Source organism: Bos grunniens, chromosome 4 (genome assembly GCF_055505025.1).
Source record: "Bos grunniens cultivar Pamir isolate PY7600 chromosome 4, Bosgru_T2T1.0, whole genome shotgun sequence".
Classification (NCBI taxonomy): Eukaryota; Metazoa; Chordata; class Mammalia; order Artiodactyla; family Bovidae; genus Bos; species Bos grunniens.
The window spans coordinates 104,429,724-104,455,136 of NC_141168.1; the positions used below are offsets into that span (position 1 = coordinate 104,429,724).

The window sequence follows — 25,413 nt, forward strand, 5'->3', positions numbered from 1 at the left end:
CTTTCATTTTAAAATAAGGTTTACCATTCCTCACAGAAGACTCTGCCAGTTTTTAAGCAATCATTTTAGTTAGTTCTAGAAGCACCCAAGGAACAATTGACTGGGCCCAGAAAGAGGCTCATCTTGGCAGTGATCTCAAGAACAGACTAACTGTGAGCTGCGACAGGGACACCTCCATGCCAAAGCCACTGACCTTTGACAGACTTCTCAGTCAAGTGCTCAGAGCTTTAAAAGCAGGGGGCTTAATACAGCATCTTGTGTTTTTCTTTCTTAAAGTGGAAAGGAGACTTTCATTTCTGCACAGTAAGTTCACTAAACAGATTTTTAAATCTGTGCATCAGGACTGCTGTTTGGAGGGCTGGCAGTATGGGATGGGCCATCTTACACAGAATCATATTTAAGAAATGGTGAGATTCTCCAGTTGGTAGAGACGGCTCATGGCACCCCCCGCCCCACACACCCCCGCCCTGCCTTCACTGTCACAGAACAGACTGTACAAGGCTTTCTGTAACTGCCTTCATACCCTAGGCTCTGGGAGGAAATGGACCATGTCTGTCTCTTCATAACTGTACTCTGTCTCCAACCCTGAGAAGCATGCCTGGCATGGGACAGGTGCTTAGGAAATATTTGTTGAATGGGGAAAACAAAAATTTTCTCAAGGAATCTAAAAGAAATGACAATGACACTCCAGTGACCAAGATTTCTGAAGAATATGTATCAAGTTAGAGATGTACTCTTTATTTTCTCCTCTAGGGTAATATTATTTTCTTCAGAGAGTGAACTTTGATCTCAATAAAATGTTAATGCAATAGGAGTCCAAAATATCAAAAGGCAGTTTGATTTGCTTTGCTATAATTTACTCAGCACCGTCAGGAAAATGTCCACAGGTCATCAGAAAACATAAAACTACTTTTCTTTTAGACCTTAAGAAAGCATTCTAAATTTCTGATGGCTTACAATAAAAACTTTGAAATGCTCTAAGTTCTTATGCTCATAATGGTGATGCCAAGTCAGGTTTTAAACCTGTTTAGGTCTTGGTCATGCTTATCAAAGTAACTTAAGGTCCATCTTTTAGATCAGAAATACAGCAATGACAATAATGAAAACTGAATGACAATGACGACAAAAACCAGTATATGTAGCAATTTCTAATGTACAAAGTATTCCACATTCATACCCTCGTTTGCTTTCAACAGCACCCCTGTGGAGAAGCCAGAGAGTTACCCTTGTTTTTACAGAGGAAGAAATGGCGCTCACAGAGCTAAGTCAGTGTCACACGGTCAGTAAATGAATAGTTGGGAATTTCAGGTGCGAGAGTCGGACAGAAACACAGCTGAAATATTTAAAAGATGACTGATTTATAAAACAAACTTTAGTTCACTGACTTTGTTAAAAAATGTGGACCATTTTTAAAGTTTTTATTGAATTTGCTGCAGCATCGCTTCTTTGGTTTTTTGGCGGTGAGGCATGTGGGATCTTGGCCCCCGACCAGGGACTGAACCCGCGCCCCTGCACTGGGAGGTGAAGTCTTAACCACTGGACCGCCAAGGAAGTTCCTAGTTTAACTACTTTTGCCTACCTAACACACCCAATAGAGACACTGTACAGAAATGACATTCTTTACTGAAAAGTATCATTATCCAGCCATGTCATCATTCTTTTTGCTTTATACAGGGCCAGAGAGAAAAGTGAATGTCTTCCTGTATCTAGTGATGGGTTTTTTAATTAGCTCTTTTATTCATTTATAACACAAGCTGATCAGAGCTATCATGGAGGACAGAGAGGATTGGGAATAAAACATAAGAGGTTATGTCTCTTTATAGCAAACTAAAATCTGGTTGGGTATAAAGGGACAGATGTATCTTATTCTTCCTCAAACTAGAATAGAACGAATCTGGAATGTTCCAGTTGGGAGTATTTCCCAATCCTTTCTCTGACATTATCTTTTCTAACGTGTTTGCATGCCAGCTTTCCCGATGAGCCAGTGAATCTACATGAAAACATGCTTTCATGTGCAAAACCACAAAAATAAGATTATTTCTATCACATTGTTCGTTTGTACCTAGTAGAATTCTTTGCCTTCTTTACCGAGACTACATCTTGAAGAGGCACTAAAATACCTGCGAGTACACACGAGCTTTGAACAGTACTGATCAGCCTGACTGGAAACACTCTTTCTTTGAGGGGGAAGGGACAAGATTGCAAAAGATGCCCAGAAAGCAATCTGGAAATATAAAATATTAGTGTTAGATGTTTAATGCCTGTCTCCTCTCCCACTCTGTGCTCTGCGACAGGAGCGCTGAAACACAGCTAAGGCTTATGGGTCCCTGTCAGTACTCAGCTGTCTCAGCCTTTAGGTTTGACAAGAGAAAAGAAGGTCTACTAGGCAACTGTTTGGCTCCCAGGGCAGGAAGCTGCATCCAACTCCGGACCAGCTGGCTGTGGATGCCTGCGGACTGCCAAGTCAGCAATGACGGGATCGAGTGCCTTCTTGCTTTAGTATTACTCTGGAAGGTCAATTAACAATGCTGCCAGCCTCCAAGGTTCTCTTTCCAAACTCTGTTAGGAATTCTCCTTGATGATCATCTAAACATAAGTGGGCTTTAAGCTTTGGAGGGACCCTTTGAGACTTTTAAGATCTGGACTCTTTTCCCTGGATGATACTATTGCTGTTGCCACTGTCAATAATGATGAGGATTGTGGTAATAACAACAACAAAATACCAGCAGATCCCATTTATTGAGTGCACACACTACAGGAAATGACTTGAGCTCAATGCCTTTCAGGGAGATTCTTACCCTTGGAATCATCCTTCGTTCCTTCCCCTGCTCACAATACTTTCCCCTACCACTTCTCTTATGATCATTCTTGGCCAACATTCATACTCGTGGTTCTCAACCCTGAATGCCCATTATAATCATGAGGAGCTCTTAGGAAATGGCAGTTCAGTTCCCAAGAAACTATACATAAAGATGCTGATTTAATTCATCTAGGGAAGGGTCTGGGCATTGACTGATATTCTTTGAAAGCTCCTCAGATTATGTGCAGCCAGGACCGAAAACCATGAGTCTACAACCCAGCCAATACTCCATCCTTTCCATTCCATGACCTCCAAAATCCTTTCTGTTCAACCACAACAGCCAGGTACACGTCCGTGGTCATCTTAGACCCTGAGGTTAATAATGAAAATACTAATTCCAGAACTTTATTTCATGAATCACACACATTCACGCCTACCTCCTGCCAATCTGCTTCACACACTCTAGAAGCTGTACTCTGGCAATTCAGTGACCCACGAAGATGGCCAAGCCACTTTCTCATTGTCCAAGATGTCTTTTCCTTCTCTCCCCAGCCTGGATTCTGTGCTTCATCACTGTAATTATTTCACTGCGCACACCTTCAGCTCCAGCGCCCTGTTTGGTCTATGTGGTGTCTTCATTCAGTAAAGCTTCGAGCCCAGTAAAACCCAATTCTATGCCAACCGCAAACCTGCATGCACTTGAGTTGTTACCTGGATGCGGGTTGAAGGAAAGTACAGAATCATGCTGACTAGTTTTATTTCAAATTTGTGATCAAAAATCTCTAGAGGTCATCTTTGTTTCCCACCAACAAATTTACCAACCTACTTTTAAGGGCACCATATAGTTTCCCCCACTCCCCATTAAACTGGATAAGCTGTCCCAAAGACCAAACCATCTGTATACCACGTCATATCTCAAGGAGTTGGTTCCTGAAATTACCCCCCCTTTCTTATTTTGATATTTCACCTCTTTTCCAGATCACTCGTATTAGCCTCCAACGTAGTATAACATCTGCTACTTTTCTTTTTTTTTTTTTTTAATTTTTATTCATTTCTCTCCTATCATTCCATTGCTGTGTTCTCCTGTGTGGTAGAATGCCTGGAAGAAGTCTCCATCCTTGCTGTTTGCACACTTCCTTCCCCCATATTCCTGTGTATTTTATTTCATTTCTTAAACAATTAGGAGATAATACATTAAAAGTATGTGTTAGGCACAGAGGATTTGTATTTTACCCTTAGTTTAAGGAACAGACAATTACTAGAAACGCTGAAACCTACTGTGTCTCTCCTGCCCACCCCCATTCTTTCCCCTCCCTCACCAGGAAGTAAAGGCTATTCTTATTTTTCCAGCTTTTGTGATTATTTGATATATATTGTGAAATGATTATCAGAATGAGGTTCACTTCAGTCGCTCAGTTGCATCAGACTCTTTGCGACACCATGAACCATAGCACGCCAGGCCTCCCTGTCCATCACCAACTCCCGGAGTTCATTCAAACTCATGTCCATTGAGTCAGTAATGCCATCCAACCATCTCATCCTCTGTCATCCCCTTCTCCTCCTGCCCTCAATCTTTCCCAGCATCAGGGTCTTTTCAAATAAGTCAGCTCTTTGCATCAGGTGGCCAAAGTACTGGAGTTTCAGCTTCAACATCAGTCCTTCCAATGAACACCCAGGACTGATCTCCTTAGGATGGACTGGTTGGATCTCCTTGCAGTCCAAGGGACTCTCAAGAGTCTTCTCCAACACCACAGTTCAAAAGCATCAATTCTTCAGCGCTCAGCTTTCTTTATAGTCCAACTCTCACATCCATACATGACAACTGGAAAAACCATAGCCTTGACTAGATGGACCTTTGTTGGCAAAGGAATGTCTCTGCTTTTGAATATGCTATCTAGGTTGGTCATAACTTTCCTTCTAAGGAGTAAGTGTCTTTTAATTTCATGGCTGCAATCACCATCTGCAGTGATTTTGGAGTCCCTCAAAATAAAGTCAGCCACTGTTTCCACTGTTTCCCCACCTATTTGCCATGAATGAGGTTACTTACACCTTAATCACGTCACATTATTACTATGTGTGTGTATAGGGTGGGGGATGTGGGTGTGTGTGCTGAGCATATTTAAGATCTACTCTCCTGGTAATGTTCAGGTATGCAATATAGTACCCTTTAGTCACCACACTATAGTTGAGAGCCCCCAAACCTATTCATCTTCTAACTAGAAGACTGTACCTCTGGATAACATCTCCCCACTTCCCCTACTCCCTTGGCAACCACCAATCTACTCTATTTCAGTTCATTTTTTAAAAAGAATTTTTTAGATTCCACATATATGAGAGATCATAGTATGTTCTTCTCTGACCTACTTTACTTACTATAAATGTCCTCAAGTTTCAGCCACGTTGTTGCCAGTGGCAGGTTTGCCTTCTTTTTTACGGTCGAGTAATCATACATCATACATACTGTTGACCCTTGAGCAAGATGGGTTTGAACTGCATGGGTCCATATAGATTTTTTTCAGCAGTAAATACTATAGTACTGCAAGATCCGAGGCTGGGTGAATCATGCACACGAGGACCCACTGTAGGTTACAAGCAGATGCTTGACTTTGCAGTGGGTCAGCTGTTCAAGGCTCAACGGCACGTGTGTATTTATATTTATAAAAGTCGTATTTTCTGTATCCATTCCTCCATCAGTAGACACTTGGCTTGTTTCCATACCTTGGCCGTTGTAAACAATGCCACAACAAACAGAGGGGTGCAAACGTGTCTTCAAGAGATTGATTTCACTTCCTTCCGGTATATACCCAGAAGTGGGATTGCTGGATCATATGGTAAGATTTCACTTCCTTCCGGTATATACCCAGAAGTGGGATTGCTGGATTATATGGTAAGATTTCATTTCCTTCCGGTATATACCCAGAAGTGGGATTGCTGGATCATATGGTAGTTCTATTTTTAATTAAAAAAAAAACTCCATAAAGTTTTCCATAATGGCCATACCAATTTTTAACAGTAAGGTTTTGTTAACTTATACATATTTAATGACTAATCTGCATTTATTCTACTGTCATATGTGTGTTCTTTCTCCTCTTTTACTTTCTCATGGGTTGACTGAATGTTTTTATTCCTTTTAAAATCTCCACTATATTTAGAAATTACACCATATCTTTTTAGTGATTACCCTAGAAATGTTAACATGCACTGAACAGAGAATGTCAGTAATTTTACCATCCTCCTACATAAATCAAGGACCTTAGAATACTTTAATTTCAGCTACTTCCTTCCTAAGTTATTTGCTATAAGCCATTACTATTTTGGTGTTATAAATCAATTTTAGCTTAGATTTACTCTCATGTGAACTTTCTTAGTTTATCATTCCTTTCTGCAACTAAGGTCTTCCATCTGGGATCATTTTCCCTTTGCCTAACGTACATCAATTAGAATTTCTTTTAGAGATGGTCTCTTGGTACATATTTCTCCCAGGTTCTATCTATCTGGAAAGAACTTTATCTACACTTATTCTTAAAATTTTGCTGAATATGGAATTCTAGGTTGGCAATTATATTGTCTCCTCACTTTGAAGATATTATTTCACAGCCTTCTGGCTCCACGGTTGTTACCGGCAAGTCAGTTTTAAGTCTACTTTCCTTTGAGTTGATCTTTTAAGCTATCTTATTTGTCTTTGGTGTTGTGTAGGTTCACTATGATATGTCTAATGTGCATTTATTTCTATTCATTCTTTTTGGAATTTTGGGAGGCTCGTTAAATCTGAAGATTGATGTCTCACCAGTTTTGGAGAGTTATTAGCCCTTATCTTTTCAAATTCTGACTCTGCTCCATTCTCTGATTCTGACTCTTCTGCTTCTGGAATTCCAGTTAAGATGCATGTTACACCTCCTCACTTCATTATATTATAACATTATGTACTATATACTAACATAGTATATGTTATAATAATTACTTATAATTATTATAATATTTATATTGTTGGCTTATATATATATATATACACACACACACACACTATATATTAGTATATATTATGTTTTAGTATTTAATTACAGCCCTCTATATGGGCTTCCCAGGTGACTCAGATAGTAAAGAATCCCCCTGCAATGCAGAAGACCCAGGTTCAATCCCTGGGTTAGGAAGATCACCTGGAGGAGGGTATGGCAACCCACTCCAGTATTCTTGCCTGGATAACCCCATGGACAGAGGGGCCTGGCAGGCTACCACCCATGGGGCCACAAAGAATCAGATGTAACTGAGTGACTAACACTTTCACTTTCTACATAATATTAGCACCTTCCATGCAACAATTTTATATTTCTGTATCTCTCTGTGGTGCATTATGAGTAACTCCTCTGGATGTCTTTTAACCCATGAGATCTCTCTTCATTTATGTATAGTACGCTAAATGTCAACCTGTGCGTTGCACGACTATTTTTAATTTCTAATGACTCATTGTGTTCTTTTCCAAATATGGTGATCTTTTAAAAAAGTCTCTTGATCCTTATATTTTCAAGCCTGTTCCTTACTCTTTAAATACATAAACATAATTATTTTACATTATGAGATATACCAGTATCTGAAATCTCTAGATATCTGATTCTTCTATTTTTTGTTAACTCCCATTCATTCAGCCTTGTTTCCTTGTGTATTTTATGATTTCTGACTGAAGAACTAATATTCCTCGGAACTCTATCTGCGAGACTCTTTTGGCTTGATGAAAGGGGATTCCTCCAGAAAGGATTTGTGTTTGCTTCTGCCTGAGCCTGAGGACACTAATAACTCAGCTTAAGTTGCCCGAAGTTCTAGACTTTGGGTTTCTTTGAATCTTTTATTACCAAGTAACTGAAAAATGTAATGACAAAATTTAAAGAGAGACCAAATGACAAAGAGTAAAAAGGGAAGAGAACTGAGATCTAAACTACTATACTAAAGGATATTTTTGAAAAAGAAATGCTTGAGACCCAGATATTATGCTGCTGTTGCTAAGCTGCTTCAGTCGTGTCCGACTCTGTGCGACCCCATAGACGGCAGCCCACCAGGCTCCCCCGTCCCTGGGATTCTCCAGGCAAGAACACTGGAGTGGGTTGCCATTTCCTTCTCCAATGCATGCATGCATGCTAAGTCATTTCAGTTGTGTCCGACTCTGTGTGACCCTATGGAGAGCAGCCCACCAGGCTCCTCTGTCCACAAGATACTCTAGGCAAGAATACTGGAGTGAGTTGCCATTTCCTTCTCCAGATATTATACTATATATGATAAATGTTTAAATTTCAAAGATAAGGAAAATATTTAACTGAAAGATGAAACAGAAAAAATTTACCTATGCAGAAGACAGTGGAGTGATATACACAATCTTGAGCAAATCCAAGATTGTGACAAAAGAATTTAAGTCAGTAAAAGTACTGTTCATGTATAAAAACAGAAAAACAGTATTAAATATGCAACAGCTTAAACCTATATTCAAACCATTCTTAAAGCAATTTTCTAAAGATGTTTAACATCATATTTAAGAAATTTAGGAAGATAAAATTTTGTATAAAGATTGATGGTAAGCATGAGAAGCCATTAAATATGGACATGTCACTGTCATTGCTATAGATATGAAACCACATAGAGAATAGTTCTTTAATACAGTTAATAGAATTTAACCCTTAAGATTAAGGGGACGACAGAGGATGAGGTTGGATGGTATCACTGACTCAACGGACATGAGTTTGAGCAGGCTCTGAGAGCTGGTGATGGACAGAGAAGCCTGGCGTGCTGCAGTCCATGGGGTCTCGAAGAGTCAAACACAACTGAGTGACTGAACTGAACCCTTAAGATTATATTAATAAAGACTATTAAGTAAGAGTGTGAAAGATCACATTTTACATGTTGCAAAGGGGAAAAGGGACAATTCTTGGATTTGACAGGCAAAATTTAGAGAATGTTTTAAGGGTCTATGAAAATAACCACTTACGTAAGTAAGAACAATAACATCTTCTACATCATTAGAGAAAAAAACAAAGCCAAGATATTATCCACAGGAATGAAAAGAATATAAACTAAAAGGAGACAAGAAACTCCAGGAAGCCTAAAATAAAATCTAATGTATTTTAAGATCAGACATATCAGCTATTTTGATAAATGAGTTTTACATCTCTTTATTGAAGGACAAATATTCCCCTCCATTAACCAAAATATAAGACTTGTACTTTGTCATGCTGCCTATCATGCTAGCACAAAATTCTATTTTATTTTCTTCACAGCGCTTACTATTGTTAGAATTATTTTACTTGTTTATTGCCCAGTTCTCTGCACTAGAATATAAGTTGCATAAGAAAGGACCATGGCTGTCATGTTCATGCCTATATTGTTAGGGCGCTCCATAAGTATGCGTTGAATCAATCAGTGAATGAGTGAATGACTAGACATCACACAGGAAGTTAAATATAAAAAGTCAAAGAAAAAGAAAATAGAGGTTACAATTAAAATGTCATGTAAAAAGGAATAGCAAAATACTTTGAAAATAAGTAGAAGAAATATATTGTAGGGAGAAAAGGGTTATTATGGGATTATACAATATGTGTGTAAAACTTTTGAAAATTGTAAAGCACTGTAGAATTCAAAGAATCTTTCATTCAACTGTAAATACGTTGTTGAATGAAAAATAAGATTCTCTCATATATATGTGTGTGTGTGTGTGTGTGTATATAGAGAGAGAAAGAGAGAATATATTTTTGTTGTTAATGAAAGACAAAATCAATAATGGAATTTAAGTCCTAAAACCTTGATATATCAAATTCTAGGATTTACATACATACAAAGCAAAATAAAAACATAGAGATTCAGACAGAAAATGATAGAATTATAATGATTATGAGCGACTAACAGTCACAAATACACTCTAATAGTCTAATAGTCTTTGACAGATTAGGTAGATAAAACATAAAAATAGAGTCTATCTGAATAATTGACCCTATGAATGTATACGTGTGTGTGTATTTTACATGCACATAAATAGTTTTCTAAGTATACGTATGAACTTCCCTAATAACGCAGTGGTAAAGAATCTACTTGCCAATGCAAGAGACATGGGTTCAATCCCTGGGTCGGGAAGATCCCCTAGAGGAGGAACTGGCAACCCACTCCAGGATCCTTGCCTGGGAAATCTCATGGACAGAGGAACCTAGGGGTTATATATAGTACATGGGGTCGCAAACGACTTAGTGACTAAACAACAAGGATACATATACTATTTAAATTAGAAAATAATCATTACTAAAGTACTTGCTAGATTCCATGCGGAATGTTTTTGACAAGCTTTTCTTACCCAAAAGCTGTTAGAAAAATAATTCATGGGATTGAAATAAAAATGTATAATAAATGTAACTTTTTCTAGACGGAAAAAAACTGAAGTCTAAGTGTATGGAAACCATTTCTGCAAGTGGTCTATCAGTTTTGTAAATGTCGTATTAACTAATACTTTCTAAGTAATATGATCTCAAACAGATAAGTGCAGGGAGATCTCATAAGCCTGAATGGGTGGAGAAAAGAAACTGAAAAAGGCGTTCTAAAGCCATGAGTGCAGTACAGTTCTATAGTCACAAGTAATGACTTTTCTGCATAAAAACTATGTTAAATTTGATTTCAGAATGTTGTGTGCAATTCCATATACTATGCCTTGAGAAATCAAAGGGAAAGAGTGAAGGTAACATTTATTGAGCAAATGTGTGTGAGGTATAACTTCATATAATAATTAGTGCCTAAAAGTATGGCTGTTTTCATCCATTCAACAAGTACTTCCATGGAGAAGGAAATGGTGACCCACTCCAGTATTCTTGCCTGGAGAATCCCATGGACAGAGGAGCCTGGCGGGCTATTGTCCATGGGGTCACAAGAGTCGGACACGACTTAGTGACTAAACCACCACCGGCGTGACGAGAAGCCTGCACAGCACGATGAAGAGTAGCGCCTGCTCACTGCAACTCGAGAAGACCCACATGCAGCAACGAAGGGCTAGCATAGCCAAGAATAAAAAGTAACTTTTAGAAATCCTGAAAAAAAAAAAAGTAAGTACCTCCTGAGTCCCTCCACTATGCCAGGCAAAAATAAGCACTGGGAGGGACATAGAATACAATCATGTGAAACAGAGCATCTAATAGTAGATGGTGATAGCTAACATGAGAAAAATAAAGCAGAAAGGAGGGATGGAGAGATCTGGGGAGTTATAATTTTAAACAGTCAGGAAAGGCTTTCCTGAGAAGATGTTAACTGAACAAACACTCACAGGAGATGAGGGAAGTGTGTTCCAGGCCAGAACAGCCAATGCAAAAGCACGGAGACCCAAGGCAATGAGGCTGGAGTAGCCTGAAAAAGGACTCAGAGTGGGAGAGCAGCGACTGGGAGACCAGACTGCGTGGGGCCTTAAGTTTATGGTCAAAGACTTGGGCTTGTAATTGAAAGTTATCTGCCTTATGCTTGAAAAGAATCACTATGTCCTTTGGGTAGCTGAGAACAGGGCGCCGAGGATGGAAGAGAGAATGAAGAAGCTACAGTAGTAATCTAGATAGCAGATGGCGGTTGCCTGGCCAGAGGTGGCAGGGAAGGGAAGTATAGATTCTGGATGGAACTGAAGGTAAACTCAGCAGAATTTGCTGGTGGGTTAGACGTAGGCACGAGCGATAAGAGGAGTCAACGTGACTCCAAAGATTTAGTCTGAACAGATGGAAGGATAAAGTGTCATCATTTGCATTAGTTATGGAAACGGTGACTAGTATTACTCCAAAGCTCACAGTCTTTCCACAATGCCTCAGCACTAGAGAAAAAAGGCAACCAAAATTATGTGCACAGAGCATCTACCATACGGATTATAGACTTTTTCATTTTACAAATGAAGGTTGAGAAGACTTTTTCTCAAAATAATTGGTATTTCTCATAATAATTAGTTTCCTGAATTATGAGATTTCTTGTTCAATGACATGGTGAAGCTTGAAAATGTTAAAGGACTGAAAAAGGATAGGAAATTTATGGATGACAGAATCGTATCAGGTTATCCAGGGATGTTAGGGGTATTTGGGTAAATCTCCATATTCTTGAGGCTGATAGTAAGATAAATGGTCCACAGGACCTCCTTAAAAACAGTGTTTGACAGAATAAGATGGAGCACAGACTTTTCAAAGATTAGATATGAGAACACTATTTTGCTCTGGCTTCTTCTTTCCAAGTGTTTCAAACAGAAACTTGAATAACTAACCACCAATGTCCTAGCTGCTTTCAGCGACTCAAGATATTCTTTGAGCATACACACAGAGCTATGTTTTGGACATTTATCATGTATGTATAGCTTTCCAATTCGTTTTTCGTAGGATAAAGGTTAATAGGCTCCAAGAAATGTACTTGTTTAATTTCTTCAAGCTTTCTGTTTATATTCTCTCATTGGCCGTGTTCATAGGTTGCCTCAGCAATACAAGTTGATTCTGTTGTTGAGATAAAATATAATTATTTTCCACTCGTCTTAGTGGAAACATTACACTGGATATCTAGAATTAATCTTCTTCTGTCCTGCTATCTTTGTCTATTGTATAAACATGCCATCCTGTGATAATTCCCAAGAGTGAGTTCTCTTCAATCTCCCCCACTCCTGACATCACTGTTTCAATGAAAGCTACTTCCTTCTTTCTTCCCAGTCATCTTGACCTAGGTCCTTCCTGTGTTTCAACTCTGTGTCAGGACAGCTGCCAAGATCAAGAAATACTAACTCATGCCTCATGTATATAATAACTCTCTCTTTCAGTCCCAGTGCTAACCCTCCAGAGACGACTCTGGTCTTAATGTTGGCGACACCTCTGAATGCATCTCCTCTCCTTTAGTCTGTCCCAGCTGTGCTTTGTCTAGCATGCTGGGACTGGCTTAATTTTAAACCATGGCTCTAGTAAGTTCACTATCAAGACCATGCAACGGCTTCATGTCGATAGCTGAATTATATGTCACTTTTTGTACCTACCTTTCAGGGCCCTCCACAATATGGCTCCAGCTGTCTTTCCAGTTTCATATCGTACTATTTCCCTTACAAGATCACTATAGCTATAGCAAAATCAACCACTCTTCCCTGAACCTGGCTCCATTTTACCAGCTTGGTGCTGGGCTTCCCAGATGGCTCAGCAATAAACAAACAAACAAACAAACCTGCCTGCTGATGCAGGAGATGTGGGTTTGATCCCTGGGTCGGGAAGATCCCCTGTGGAGGAAACGGCAACCCGCTCTAGTATTCTTGCCTGGAAAGTCCTATGGAGAGAGGAGGCAGGCAGGCTACAGTCCATGGGGTCGCAGGAGAGCCACTACACAACAACAACCAGTCTCTGTTCATACAAAAACTTCCCCTCTCGTCTATCAAACTTCCCTTCTTGTCTATCAAAAGTTGACCTGTCCTTCAAGTCCCAGCCCAAATATGGCTCCTAAGAAGCACGTGCTGATGCCCCTGGCCTGATCCGTGTGATCACCACCTCCCCCGCAACTCCATCCCCAAACCCTGTACAGTGCTGACTGCAGTCTGCCGACCTGAGCACCTTTCTGAGCACCTTTCGTATCTTCAACACATAATTCTAAGCTCCTAGAAGATAGCAAGTGTCTTGCTTATCTCTGAATCGCCCATGGTGGTAGGATCCTGCCTTACATAAAGTTGAGTTCAAGGATAATCAGTGACAAGAAGTGTTAAAGAGTAGATATCTTTTTAAAGGCTGTTTTTAAACTTACCATTAAAAGCTGTGAACACTCCCCTCTCACTTAATAACAGGGGATCAGTGGAGACAAACAGATATAAGAGTATCTCCTTGGTCTCTTTGAGTAGTCTTTCTACTCTCCTGTATAAATAGAATTTACATTACAGTGATTAAAAGTCCCCTGTAAAATGCTGTCACGAGGCCATATCTGGGAAGAGCGGATGAGTGCTAATCTGTTCCTGACTCACTCTTTATTGAGTAGGGACAGTATGAGATGATCTGTCTGGATTAAAGACAGAAAGGAAATGGAGTTTTCAAGGCAGAAAAAAAAAAAAAAAATTAACCTCCCCGCCCCCCCAAAAAAAGCTGCGTCATAAAATGTAGTCTGTGGAAAATCTTTCAGCTGAATGACAAGATTAAGAAAAATCAATAAAACCTTTGAAACCTGAACTATGTGAAAGGCTTTTTAGGCTTGATGGCAAAAGACAAAGGTACGGCTTCAAGAACATAAAATCTTTCTCTAGCAACCGCAAAAGCAATTCTTCAATATTCAGGAGCCTTCATGGCCCCAAAATATGCTTAGCACAAATTGCTTATTACACAGATAGGGACAGTCGAGATTCAAAGGGCCTGCGTTTCCAAAAGGACTTTTACCAAGGCCGTAATTAGTTGTTCTGGCAAAAACTGCCTACAAGTCTAATTGCACACACAATTTGCTAATTGTATCTTCAAAATAAAGGGTGAAGGGTTAATTGTATCCACATCTGGCCACAAAGAAAGAGATCATCCTTTGAAAATATGACCCTACACTCGGATGAAAATTTGCATTAAACAACCATCCCCATTACTACTAATAATTATAATAATATCACATGCTTACAAATTGATACCTTTCATCCTGATCCTGAAAACACTTTACAAACATTAATTAATGTCTCAATACTCTTATGAAGTACGAAAGGCAATTATCCCAACGGTGTCAAGGAGGAAATACAGGAAAGTTAGGTAATTGTCAAACAGACACAAAGGGAATTGGAATTCTCAGTCTCTGGCTCTGAACACTGACCTTGGTCACCAGGGAGGTTCCATGGTTCACATAAATTAGCAAAAATGAGCCTGAAACCAAAGGCAAAACCAAGTAACCACATTTCAGAATAGTGAAACAGGTCTTTGATTTAAACTCTACTTTGACTTCTTTTTTATCCAAAGGAAAATAGAGAGCATCTAGAATGGAGCCAACAAGGAGAACTTTTTGGTTTTATAATCATATATTTCAGATAATCAAAACAGAGTCCAGATAATCATATGATGCGTCCCTAATGAATGATACATTCAAAGCTACGTAAGAGGAATAAGTTCCCACAAGGGATGGGTATTTAGAATGTTCTGGTTGTAGTAGCTGTGAGATGAGGACACGCTGGACCTAATAAATACATAGGGTGAGGGACTAAAACAGAGTAAAATTAACATTACTTTAATTCTAACTGTTGCGAATTTACATCAAATAACTACTTAGGAGCATTCAATTTATACCAGCCTGAGTACAAATAGGAAAAGGAGTTCGTCAAGGCTGTATATTGTCACCCTGTTTATTTAACTTATATGCAGAGTACATCATGAGAAACACTGGACTGGAAGAAACACAAGCTGGAATCAAGATTGCCGGGAGAAATATCAATAACCTCAGATATGCAGATGACACCACCCTTATGGCAGAAAGTGAAGAGGAACTCAAAAGCCTCTTGATGAAAGTGAAAGTGGAGAGTGAAAAAGTTGGCTTAAAGCTCAACATTCAGAAAACAAAGATCATGGCATCCGGTCCCATCACTTCATGGGAAATAGATGGGGAAACAGTGTCAGACTTTATTTTTCTGGGCTCCAAAATCACTACAGATGGTGACTGCAGCCATGAAATTAAAAGACGCTTACTCCTTGGAAGGAAAGTTATGACCAACCTAGATAGCATATTCAAAAGCAGAGACATTACTTTGCCAACAAAGGTTCGTCTAGTTAAGGCTATGGTTTTTCCAGTGGTCATGTATGGATGTGAGAGTTGGACTGTGAAGAAGGCTGAGCACCAAAGAATTGATGCTTATGAACTGTGGTGTTGGAGAAGACTCTTGAGAGTCCCTTGGACTGCAAGGAGATCCAACCAGTCCATTCTGAAGGAGATCAGCCCTGGGATTTCTTTGGAAGGAATGATGCTAAAGCTGAAACTCCAGGACTCTGGCCACCTCAAGTGAAGAGTTGACTCACTGGAAAAGACTCTGATGGTGGGAGGGATTGGGGGCAGGAGGAGAAGGGGACGACAGAGGATGAGATGGCTGGATGGCATCACTGACTCGATGGACGTGAGTCTGAGTGAACTCCGGGAGTTGGTGATGGACAGGGAGGCCTGGCGTGCTGCGATTCATGGGGTGGCAAAGAGTCGGACACGACTGAGAGACTGATCTGATCTGATCTGAGTACAAATAAATTTCCTTAAAAATGTGTATCATTAGTATTTGTGTATCATTAATAATATCTTCTTTAAGAATTAGAGAGATGAGGATTCGTTTTTAACAGCCACAAAACATATATTTTAAGGACTGATTTATAATTTATAGTTATTTTTATAAATAATATAGCAGGGGGGATGAGGATTCAAGTTTTTCTTTCTTTCCCTTTTTTTTTTTTAAATGTAAAGCTCTGACACTGTGTAAGGAACAGACCAGGAAGGTGAAAATCAAGAGGCAGAAAGATCTGTCAGGAGGCTTTGTAATACATCGGCTGAGGGATGAGGAGGGTGTGATCTCTGATCTTGGCATAGGAGACGTAAAAGAGAGGACAAACAAGAGAGTCTCTGACAGCACGTAGTGAAGAATTAAACGTGAGGAAAAGGATGTGCTGCACATCTGACCAAGGGCAACCAGAGGCTCAAACTGCATGTTTGCTCTAATGTCATATTAGCACAAGTACCAACAGGGTTAACATACCATAAATATTTTTCATAAATGTCAATCGTGTGTTGCATGTGTGCACACTCAGTTGCTCAATGTGTCCGACTCTTTGCGACCCCATGGCTGCTGCTGCTGCTGCTAAGTCACTTGAGTTGCGTCCGACTCTGTGCGACCCCATAGACGGCAGCCCACCAGGCTCTGCCGTCCCTGGGATTCTCCAGGCAAGAACACTGGAGTGGGTTGCCATTGCCTTCTCCATTGTGTGAAAGTGAAAAGTGAAAGTGAAGTCGCTCAGTCGTGTCCGACTTGTAGCGACCCCATGGACTGCAGCCTACCAGGCTCCTCCGTCCATGGGATTTCCTAGGCAAGGGTACTGGAGTGGGGTGCCATTTCCTCCTCCAGGGGATCTTTCCAAACCAGGGATCGAACCCTCATCTCTTGCATGTCCTGCATCGGAAGGTGGGTTCTTTACCGCGGCACCACCTGGGGAGCCTAAATATTTTTCATCAGTAAATACTGTATCACAAATATTTTTCATCAATGAAAAGAATAAAATATTGTTTTTTTAAAGTAATATCACAACACGAAATGTATCTTTTTTTAAATAAAAATGAAACGTATTATTTTTCAGCCAGACTCCGGATATGAGAGTAAGATTATGTCTCTAGCTCAGGTTTCTGCATTCTCTTTGCTCTGTTCATTCACATTTATAAAAAGGAAAACAAGCTTTAGTTTTTTCTTTCCCAGATATTCAAAGGATCTGTACCCACTAAGGTCTTTATATCTCCCTCCCACATTGCCAAAGATAATGTAAAACCCTGACAAAAATAGATGCTTAAAAATTACTGATTAAATGAATAAATTTAAAAATTAAACAAAAATTTAAGTCAAATATAAATCCCCCAAACATGGGGAGAAGTATTGCTGTTAGTGTTAGACTGCCTGTTAAATGGTACGTTAGGCATACCAGAGGCTCATACTGCATGTTTGCTCTAATGTCATATTAGCACAAGTATCAACAGAGTTAACATACCATAAATATTTTTCATAAATGTCAATCGACCCCATGGCTGCTGCTGCTTATTAAATGACAACTTAAACATTTCACCAGGAAAAATCCATTTCCCAAATAACTTACACTGATCACCACACTTGTTATAAAAAATTGCTAGCCACTATATCCAGAGATAAATCCTCATTAGCACTAGCGCTGAGAACTGCTATTGATAGAAAAAAACAAGAAAATGTTTGGGATACATTACAATGCACTTAAAATGTTTCCTTAGGAAATGACATGACTATATAGTCAATGTTATATAATTAGAAATTTCTCCCCTTGTAACAATGTTCCATCTTTGTGTTCTGAAGAGAAACCACTGATTTTTATCTACCCTAATTTAAAGATATCATTATTGTCAGTGACATCCTAGTCACATACAAAATTGAGGTCAAGGTTTCAAATTTGACATCCAAAGGCCTGGATGATATGGACCAATGGACTTCTAGTCATAATTTCCCCTGATACAGTCAGTGATTCCTGAGGAATGAGGATTTGTACCACTGGCTGTGCAAGTGCTGAGGAGGAGGGCGCCTAGAAGGCTGGGCTTCGGGTTCAGGGGGGCTTCATGGGCAAGAAGACAGGCAGAGCAAAGGGCAGGGCAAGTCAAGGGCCATCTCCTTTCTTTTCTGGATCTAAGCCTTCAGGGGCAGCCCCTCAGCTCCCACCTGTGCGAGCATGTGTGTACACACAGGTCAGCATGAGCGGAGTCCCTGGGGAGTGCTGGCTGCCGCGAGCTCAGAACCAGGGGCTCTGGGACGGCTCAGGCAGAGCTGCAGCCCCAACTGTGACTTACTGACAGTGACTCGGCGCCTAAGTGTTTGAACTGAGTCAATCTTTATTCAAGTTGGAGCCACATATCAGCTAAGTGACCCGCACAAGACATTTCACTTTAAGTGTCAGTTTTCTCAACTGTAAAAACAGGGAGAATTAAATGATATATACTGCTTAGCACAGCACCTAAGCATAGGAGAAGAGCCAAGAAATAAAAGCTTTTACCATTAGGACTGAATGTGAATCTAGACCACCAGAGCCACAGGCAGCAGTCTTCTAATCTCATCCATCCGTTTAATCAAACAGCAACTATCAAAACCCCCTACGCTTCTTAAAACACTAGGTTAAAAATTCTAGTGTAGAATTCAGTGAAAATATTTTGAATTTGATAAAGGGTTTTCAAAAGTAGTTTCCCAAAAAGATGGCAGTGGTGGATGCCAAAGAAACACTTTTTTTATTCCACCACTTTCAGAACATTATTCAATAATCTGACACATTCAAAAGAAGAGGACAACAGCAGAAATGGTCACACAGCTTCCTGAAACAAACGTTTGTCAGAAAAGTCATCTATACCATTTTGCTTAAAAACTAGTTCTATGTATCTAATATACTTATTTAAATATTTTTAATTTAAATACTAATTTATAGTTTAAAAATTGACCTATGTTTTTAACTCGATACATATATTTGAAGAGAAAATTTCACACCAGTATCATAAATGTAAAACCAACTTTCCTTGTCAGCTAAAAGATAACTTAAGAAAATGGTGATATTAATGTTTTGCGATCAGTGAGCAGTGAAGGGATATTTGGCTCAATGGATTTGGTGTTTCAGACAGACTGGAGGTTCTACATCCAGTAAGATAATTGGCTTTTAGTTGCTAAATCTGGTTTTTAGTGTTACTGTGAGCAAGCAGGAAAAACTTCAGTCCACACATATATCAAGTTCTGATCACAGAACATTGCATTTTCCCTCTGAAAAACTTAATCTGATTTGGACTTTTCTACTTCATTATGGATTTTAAAATTTTAGTATCACCCTTTCCTTACATTACCTTTTAGTTGGCAAGGAAAGCTGGTTTGACATTTATGATACTAGCATGAAATTTTCTCTTTAAATACATATATATATTGAGTTAAAACTTGCATCAATTTAAAATACTAAAAATATTTTAATAACTATATAAAATATATTAATGTAAGTGCCCTAAAAACAACAGGTGGTACAGGTTGGGGGTGGGCAGGTGCTGTCTCCACCATTCTTGTTGGCCTGTCCCATTCTGTTCATCTCCCACTTTTTGCAGAAGGTCCTCCTTGGCCCCTGCAGCCATGGTCACGACTCTCTGAAATGTGAACGTCTCTAGAATTTAGTCTCTATTATATGATTTCATCTTTACCATATGATTAGCACATAATCATATGCTCTGATACAGCATTATTTAAATTTTCACGTGTCTGTGTCCTAGACTATTAGACTGATAAACGACTTGTGAGCAAAAAGAATTCATTCATCTCTGTAGCACTGAGTAAACAGGGGGCATGCTGATAAATATTTCCTGAATAGTCTTATAATTCCTTATGTTTATATTTAAGTAACTGTACTTCAAAGGCAATTCTATTATAATATTAACTAAAATAAACCAATTTTTAGTTCTATGTACCTATCTGAATGATCCCTTAAAGGCAAAACCTAACAGATTATTTGCCCTAATCTGGACCAGTGTAAGATTACTAGTTACATATCTTTCTTCCTTAGTTACAGATAATATATCATGGCAATGTGCCTAGCTCCCAACATTTCCCCACCATTCCTGCTGGTAGAGATGGTCAATGAGATGGCTGTTGGATGAGGCTTTTGGAAAAGCCATTTAAAAGGAGCTTGCATTTGCTTCAATCCCCTCCTTCTGTGGCTGGAGATGCATGGCCATACTATAATCAAGAGGCAACCTGGGTTATGGAAGCCACATACCAAAGGCGGTAGAGTAGAAAGAGAGTCTAGGATACTGACAGTGTGGTGTAGTTGTTATACTGGCTCTCAATTGCCTAATTTAGGACATTCTCCGATGAAGAAAAATATACACCTAATTTGTTTAAGCCACAGAGTCTCCTTTGCTGGCAATCAAATGCAATTCCTGATTCATGCATATGTAGAATCATTACAGACAGCCCTGGGTAATACTGTCTCGTGGTGGGTGGGTGGTTTAGTCGCTAAACTGTGTCCAACTCTTGTGACCTCACAGTTTGTAGCCTGCCAGCTTCTCTCCTCTATCCATGGGATTTTCCAGGCAAGAATACTGGAGTGGGATGGCATGTCCTTCTCCAGGGGATCTTCCCGACCCACGGATCAAACCCGTGTCTCCTGCCTTGCAGGTGGACTCTTTTACCACTGAGTCACCAGGGAAGTCCCTATACTATCTGACGGGTGATTAAAAGTTCTCCTGCTTTCTCAAAAACACCTTTTCCTTGGTACTATAAAGTACAGATTTCCAATAAAGTATATCATGTCAGTGTTATTCACTCTTTGGTGTTAGGAGTTGAAAGCATCTGTTAAAATGAAAATATTGTCGGAGAAGAGTTACACTTTGGGTTATCAATATAACTGAATATCTCATTGTGAATTAATTTATGAATTAACTTTCATGATTTGTTAGGCCCTGAGGGGATGGAACACAAGATAGGTGAATTTTCCTATAGGGAGACCAGTCAAGAAAGGAGCAACATCCGGCTACTACATCTCTTCTTCCCTCTCCTGGCCCCTGGAGCCATCCTCATCCTCTGACTGCAGTTGCACACCAAAGACATGGACAGGCATTGTTGGGGGGGGGGGCGGGTACAAAAAATGAGAGATACAGGACCTAATGGGAAAGGGTCCCAAAAGCAAGCTCATGTTTACTACACAAGGCTGCCGATAACCTCCCCTTTCTATGGGAGTACTTTATTTATATCAAAATTCCATAGCTAGTAAATAGCATTGTTAGATTAGCTATTCATTTGAAAATTAAGAACTGCTCTTCTTTTCACCCTCTGGTTATGGTTGCCAGAGTAAATATAGGTGATTTTTTAAAAAGTCTAAGTATGATACAAATATTACATAGCACAATTCCCTTTCCCAGAGGATCTTTCCGACCCAGAGACTGAACCTGGGTCTCCTGCACTGCAGGTGGATTCTTTATACCGTCTGAGCCCCCAGGGAAATACATAGGACAAACATACTGAAAATTCTGTTGTTTATCTGAAATTCAAATTTATCTCAGCATTCAGTATTGTTATTTGCAGTTCTGGTTATGGTAGTACTTTAAGGGGAGAAAGATGGCTCAGTTATGGTCTATGCATCTTATTTGTGGCATTCTGGTTCTTTTATGCAATAGGAATAGCTATATGTAAGGGAATTCTGAAACACAACAATATAAAAACATGAGCATGAATGGCCAACAACTTACAAACACCTTACCAACAATACTGGCAATCTCATCTTGGTTGTTTAAAACAGCAAAGGAGGAGGACTTCTAACTAATGAAACAGTACATTACCATTTTTAAAGAGAGAATAAGTAATATTCACTGACATAAATATTACAACTTCAAAGACAAGTATTTCTAAAAAGCAAACCCACAAGAATACAGAGGCATAAAAACTTTTCAAGAGATAACATTGAGGGGAAAAAAAAGTATGTTAACAAAGCATACTTTCATGATAAATGACAGAAAAGAGATCCACCCCCGAAAAAGTTTTTCATGTTCAGGGAGGTCTTACTAATATGTCCTCAATTGACTGCCAGAAAAAGAGAGTGACAGGGCCATCTTTGGAATCCAGGGCAAGGTAGAGAAGCCCTAAATGCCCAACTGGGAATCTTGGAGCACTGCACTCAGGCATTGTGGTTTTTCTTTTTTTTTCCGATGCACTCTAAGCTCACTTTTATTACTTCCAGACCTCCTTCCTCATTAAGGCACAGATATAAAAACTGGGAGCTACTTATAGAGTAGATACCAAATAGTCTGTCTGCTGGTGAGATACAGACCACCACCTTGCATGCAGAACAGCTGGAGGAAAAAAGAGCCCTTATTCATCAAATTTAAAAAGCACTCTCTCATTTCATGCTAATTGTATGGCCTTTTGCGTGATATACAAAAGATGGCCTAAGATGAAAGGAATTGAAAAGAAACTACCAGTCTCAGAGGTTTTTTGGGGGAACAAGATTAACTTATTACTTTTTGAGAGAAAGTAAATGACTGAGTAATTTAAGTATTACATTTATTTTCACAGAATGACCTTTACAGATTTTATTATTATCAACATCTATCCAACTGCCGCTTCCTGCCTAACATAATGTGACTTCACTCTACTAATCTCAATGCTCCCAAACACTTTAGGTTAGTATCAAACAGTTCATAAATTAGAGAATTTAAAATAAAATGCATACAGATTTTTTACGATTTTTTTTTCACACAAAGGAAAAAAGCTGATTATTCATAAACATTTGCTTCCCAGATCCTGCAACATGTAGGTTCTGCTTCAACTGGTTTCTTACAAAAGAGTGATCACAAAATCTCATCTGTTTTATCAATATTTTTGATCAATAATAACATGATAATAAGTGACAATATTATTCAAAGGCTGTAAATAAGATGATGAGGTGTGATGATTTATGATATATTGTAAATTATGGTATAAGGTAATAATATGAACTGGGTCTTTGAAAACCTGCATGAATTTAGATCTATGTTACTATAAATATCAGTCCGTTAGGAAAAACCATGTAAAAGTCATCAGGGGAAAAGGTGTAAAGCAGAGAAACAGTAGGTGCAGTTCATTCATTTGGACACAAAGCAGCACTTATTCCTTCTAGAACTATCTACCAATTGGTATCAGTCAACTGAACCAGGGTTGGCAACTGCAAAGAACAGTGGCTTCAATGTGCAGCCCTTGAAAAAAGCAAAAGAAATGATTGGGGTTCCCAGACTTCCAAAAGCACTGACTATTCAAGAGGTTGAAAACTGAGCTAAACATACTAATAATTAATATTTACTATACAGACTAAGACTTTTTTAGCCTATTAGACTGGCAGTGTCCAGTAAAACTATAAAGCAAACCACATTTGTATTCTAAACTTTTCTAGTAGCCACAGTAAGAAAGTTAAAAGAAACAGGTGAAATTCCTTTTAATACTTTTCCCCCCCAATGCAATATATCCAGAATGTTATCATGGGAACATGAAATCCACATAAAATATCATTGAAATATTTAACAATCTTTCCTTCATATGTTTCTGAAACCCAGTCTGTATTTTACACTTAGAGCGCATCTCAGACTACAAGTCACATTTCAAGTGCTCAACAGCTACATGTACCAAGTAGAGACCACGTATGGCAGCGCAGTTAAAATTTCACAACTTTGGGGGGGAAAAGGGCTGTGTTCTTAATTACTACCTAATGTTTTCCTGCAAGTCAAATCTCTAGCTACTAGTGAGCTTACTTATCCTTTGTGTTAATGAACACAGTAAAAACACAAAAAAGCTATACCACTAGAAACAGGGATTGTAGTCTAAGAGGCTATGCTTAATTTTTATTAAAAACAAGTATTTCTTAAACTACTCGCTTTCTCTGGCCACATTTCTGTTTCTGCCACAAACTTGAGGAGTCTGGTTTTTCTCTGAGGATCAGCCACATTACCAAAGATGAAGTGAGATTTTGCCATCTTTACATTTGCCGCTTGAATAGTGCTCCAAAAAGGTAAACTATATAATTCCTAACTGGTTTATGACTAACTGTTAAGAACCATGGAGTTTCCTCATGAAAAGAGTTCCAAAAAATCAAGAAAAGAAAAACTGAAAACAAATAAGTACTAAAATCCACTAAATTCCAGACTAACAAGCATTTCAGCTCTTGTGAAACTACAAAGGACCGCTTAAGGGCTTGCATGCAAAACTGAAACTCAGCAAGCCATTTTCAAGAGCTGAGTCAGGGTTGATCGTTAGAAGAAAAATAAGCGACAGAGAGGTACCAGTATTTAGTCCTCAAAAATGAATATTCAAGATGTAACATAATTAATATCTTTTTTTAAACAATGAATGACAGTTTATACTTTTCTTCTTTCACTTTTTTAAACTGATTTACTTTTACCTGAAGGATAATTGCTTTACAGAATTTTGCTGTTTTCTGTCAAACCTCAACATGAATCAGCCACAGGTATACATGTATCCCCTCCCTTTTGAAACTCTCTCCCATCTCCCTCTAGCTTGACACAGAGCTCCTGTTTTTCTTGAGCCATACAACCCTCTAGGTTGATACAGAGCCCCTGAGTTTCCTGAGCCATACAGCAAATTCCCATTGGCTATCTATTTTACATATTACTCTTTCCATACATCTTACCTCTCCTCCCCTCTCCCCATGTCCATAAGTCTATTCTCTGGTTCTCCACTGCTGCCCTGTAAGTAAATTCTTCAGTACCATTTTACCAGAATCCATATATATATATGTGTTAGAATACTGTATTTATCTTTCTCTTTCTGACTCACTTCACTCTGTACAATAGGTTCAGGGTTCATCCACCTCATTAGAACTGACTCATATGTGTTCCTTTTTATGGCTGAGTAATAAATATTTCATTGTGTATATATACCACAACTTCTTTATCCATTCATCTGTTGATAGACTTATCTGTTGATAGACATTGAGGTTGCTTCCATGTTCTAACTATTATAAACAGTGCTGCAATGAACAATGGGATACATGTGTCTCTTTCAATTTTGGTTTCCTCAGGGTATATGCCTAGGAGTGGGATTGCTGGGTCATATGGTGGTTTTATTCCTAGGTTTTTAAGGACTCTCCACACCGTTCTCCATAGTGGCCACATCAATTTACATTCCCACTAACAGTGCAAAAGTGTTCCCTTTTCTCCATACCCTCTCCGGCATTTACCGTTTGTAGACTTTTTGATGAGGGCCATTCTGACTGGTGTGAGGTGGTATCTCATTGTGGTTTTGATTTACGTTTCTCTACCAATGAGCAATGTGGAGCATCTTTTCATCTGTTTGTTAGCCACCTGTATGTCTTCTTTGGAGAAATGTCTGTTTAGGTCTTTTGCCCACTTTTTGATCGGGTTGTTTGTTTTTCTGGTGTTGAATTTTATGAGCT

At 39.0% G+C, this 25,413-nt stretch overlaps 1 protein-coding gene and 1 long non-coding RNA gene across 8 annotated transcripts in view; one reads left to right on the forward strand and one right to left on the reverse strand.

The window, feature by feature from the left end:
- LOC147374610 (uncharacterized) overlaps positions 1-25,413 on the forward strand; it is a 310,540-nt gene that overhangs the window by 266,914 nt on the left and 18,213 nt on the right. The window lies entirely within an intron of this gene.
- Positions 1-25,413, reverse strand: part of UMAD1 (UBAP1-MVB12-associated (UMA) domain containing 1) — a 255,050-nt gene that overhangs the window by 30,141 nt on the left and 199,496 nt on the right. For 3 of the 6 annotated variants that reach the window (XM_086397677.1, XM_086397674.1, XM_086397676.1), the window contains one exon: positions 3,238-3,511. The exons of the other annotated variants lie outside the window; for them this stretch is intronic. In XM_086397677.1, the coding sequence (XP_086253803.1) occupies positions 3,238-3,321 (84 nt within the window). In that variant the 5' untranslated portion in view covers positions 3,322-3,511. The remainder of the gene's footprint in view (positions 1-3,237; positions 3,512-25,413) is intronic. 6 annotated transcript variants of the gene reach the window in all.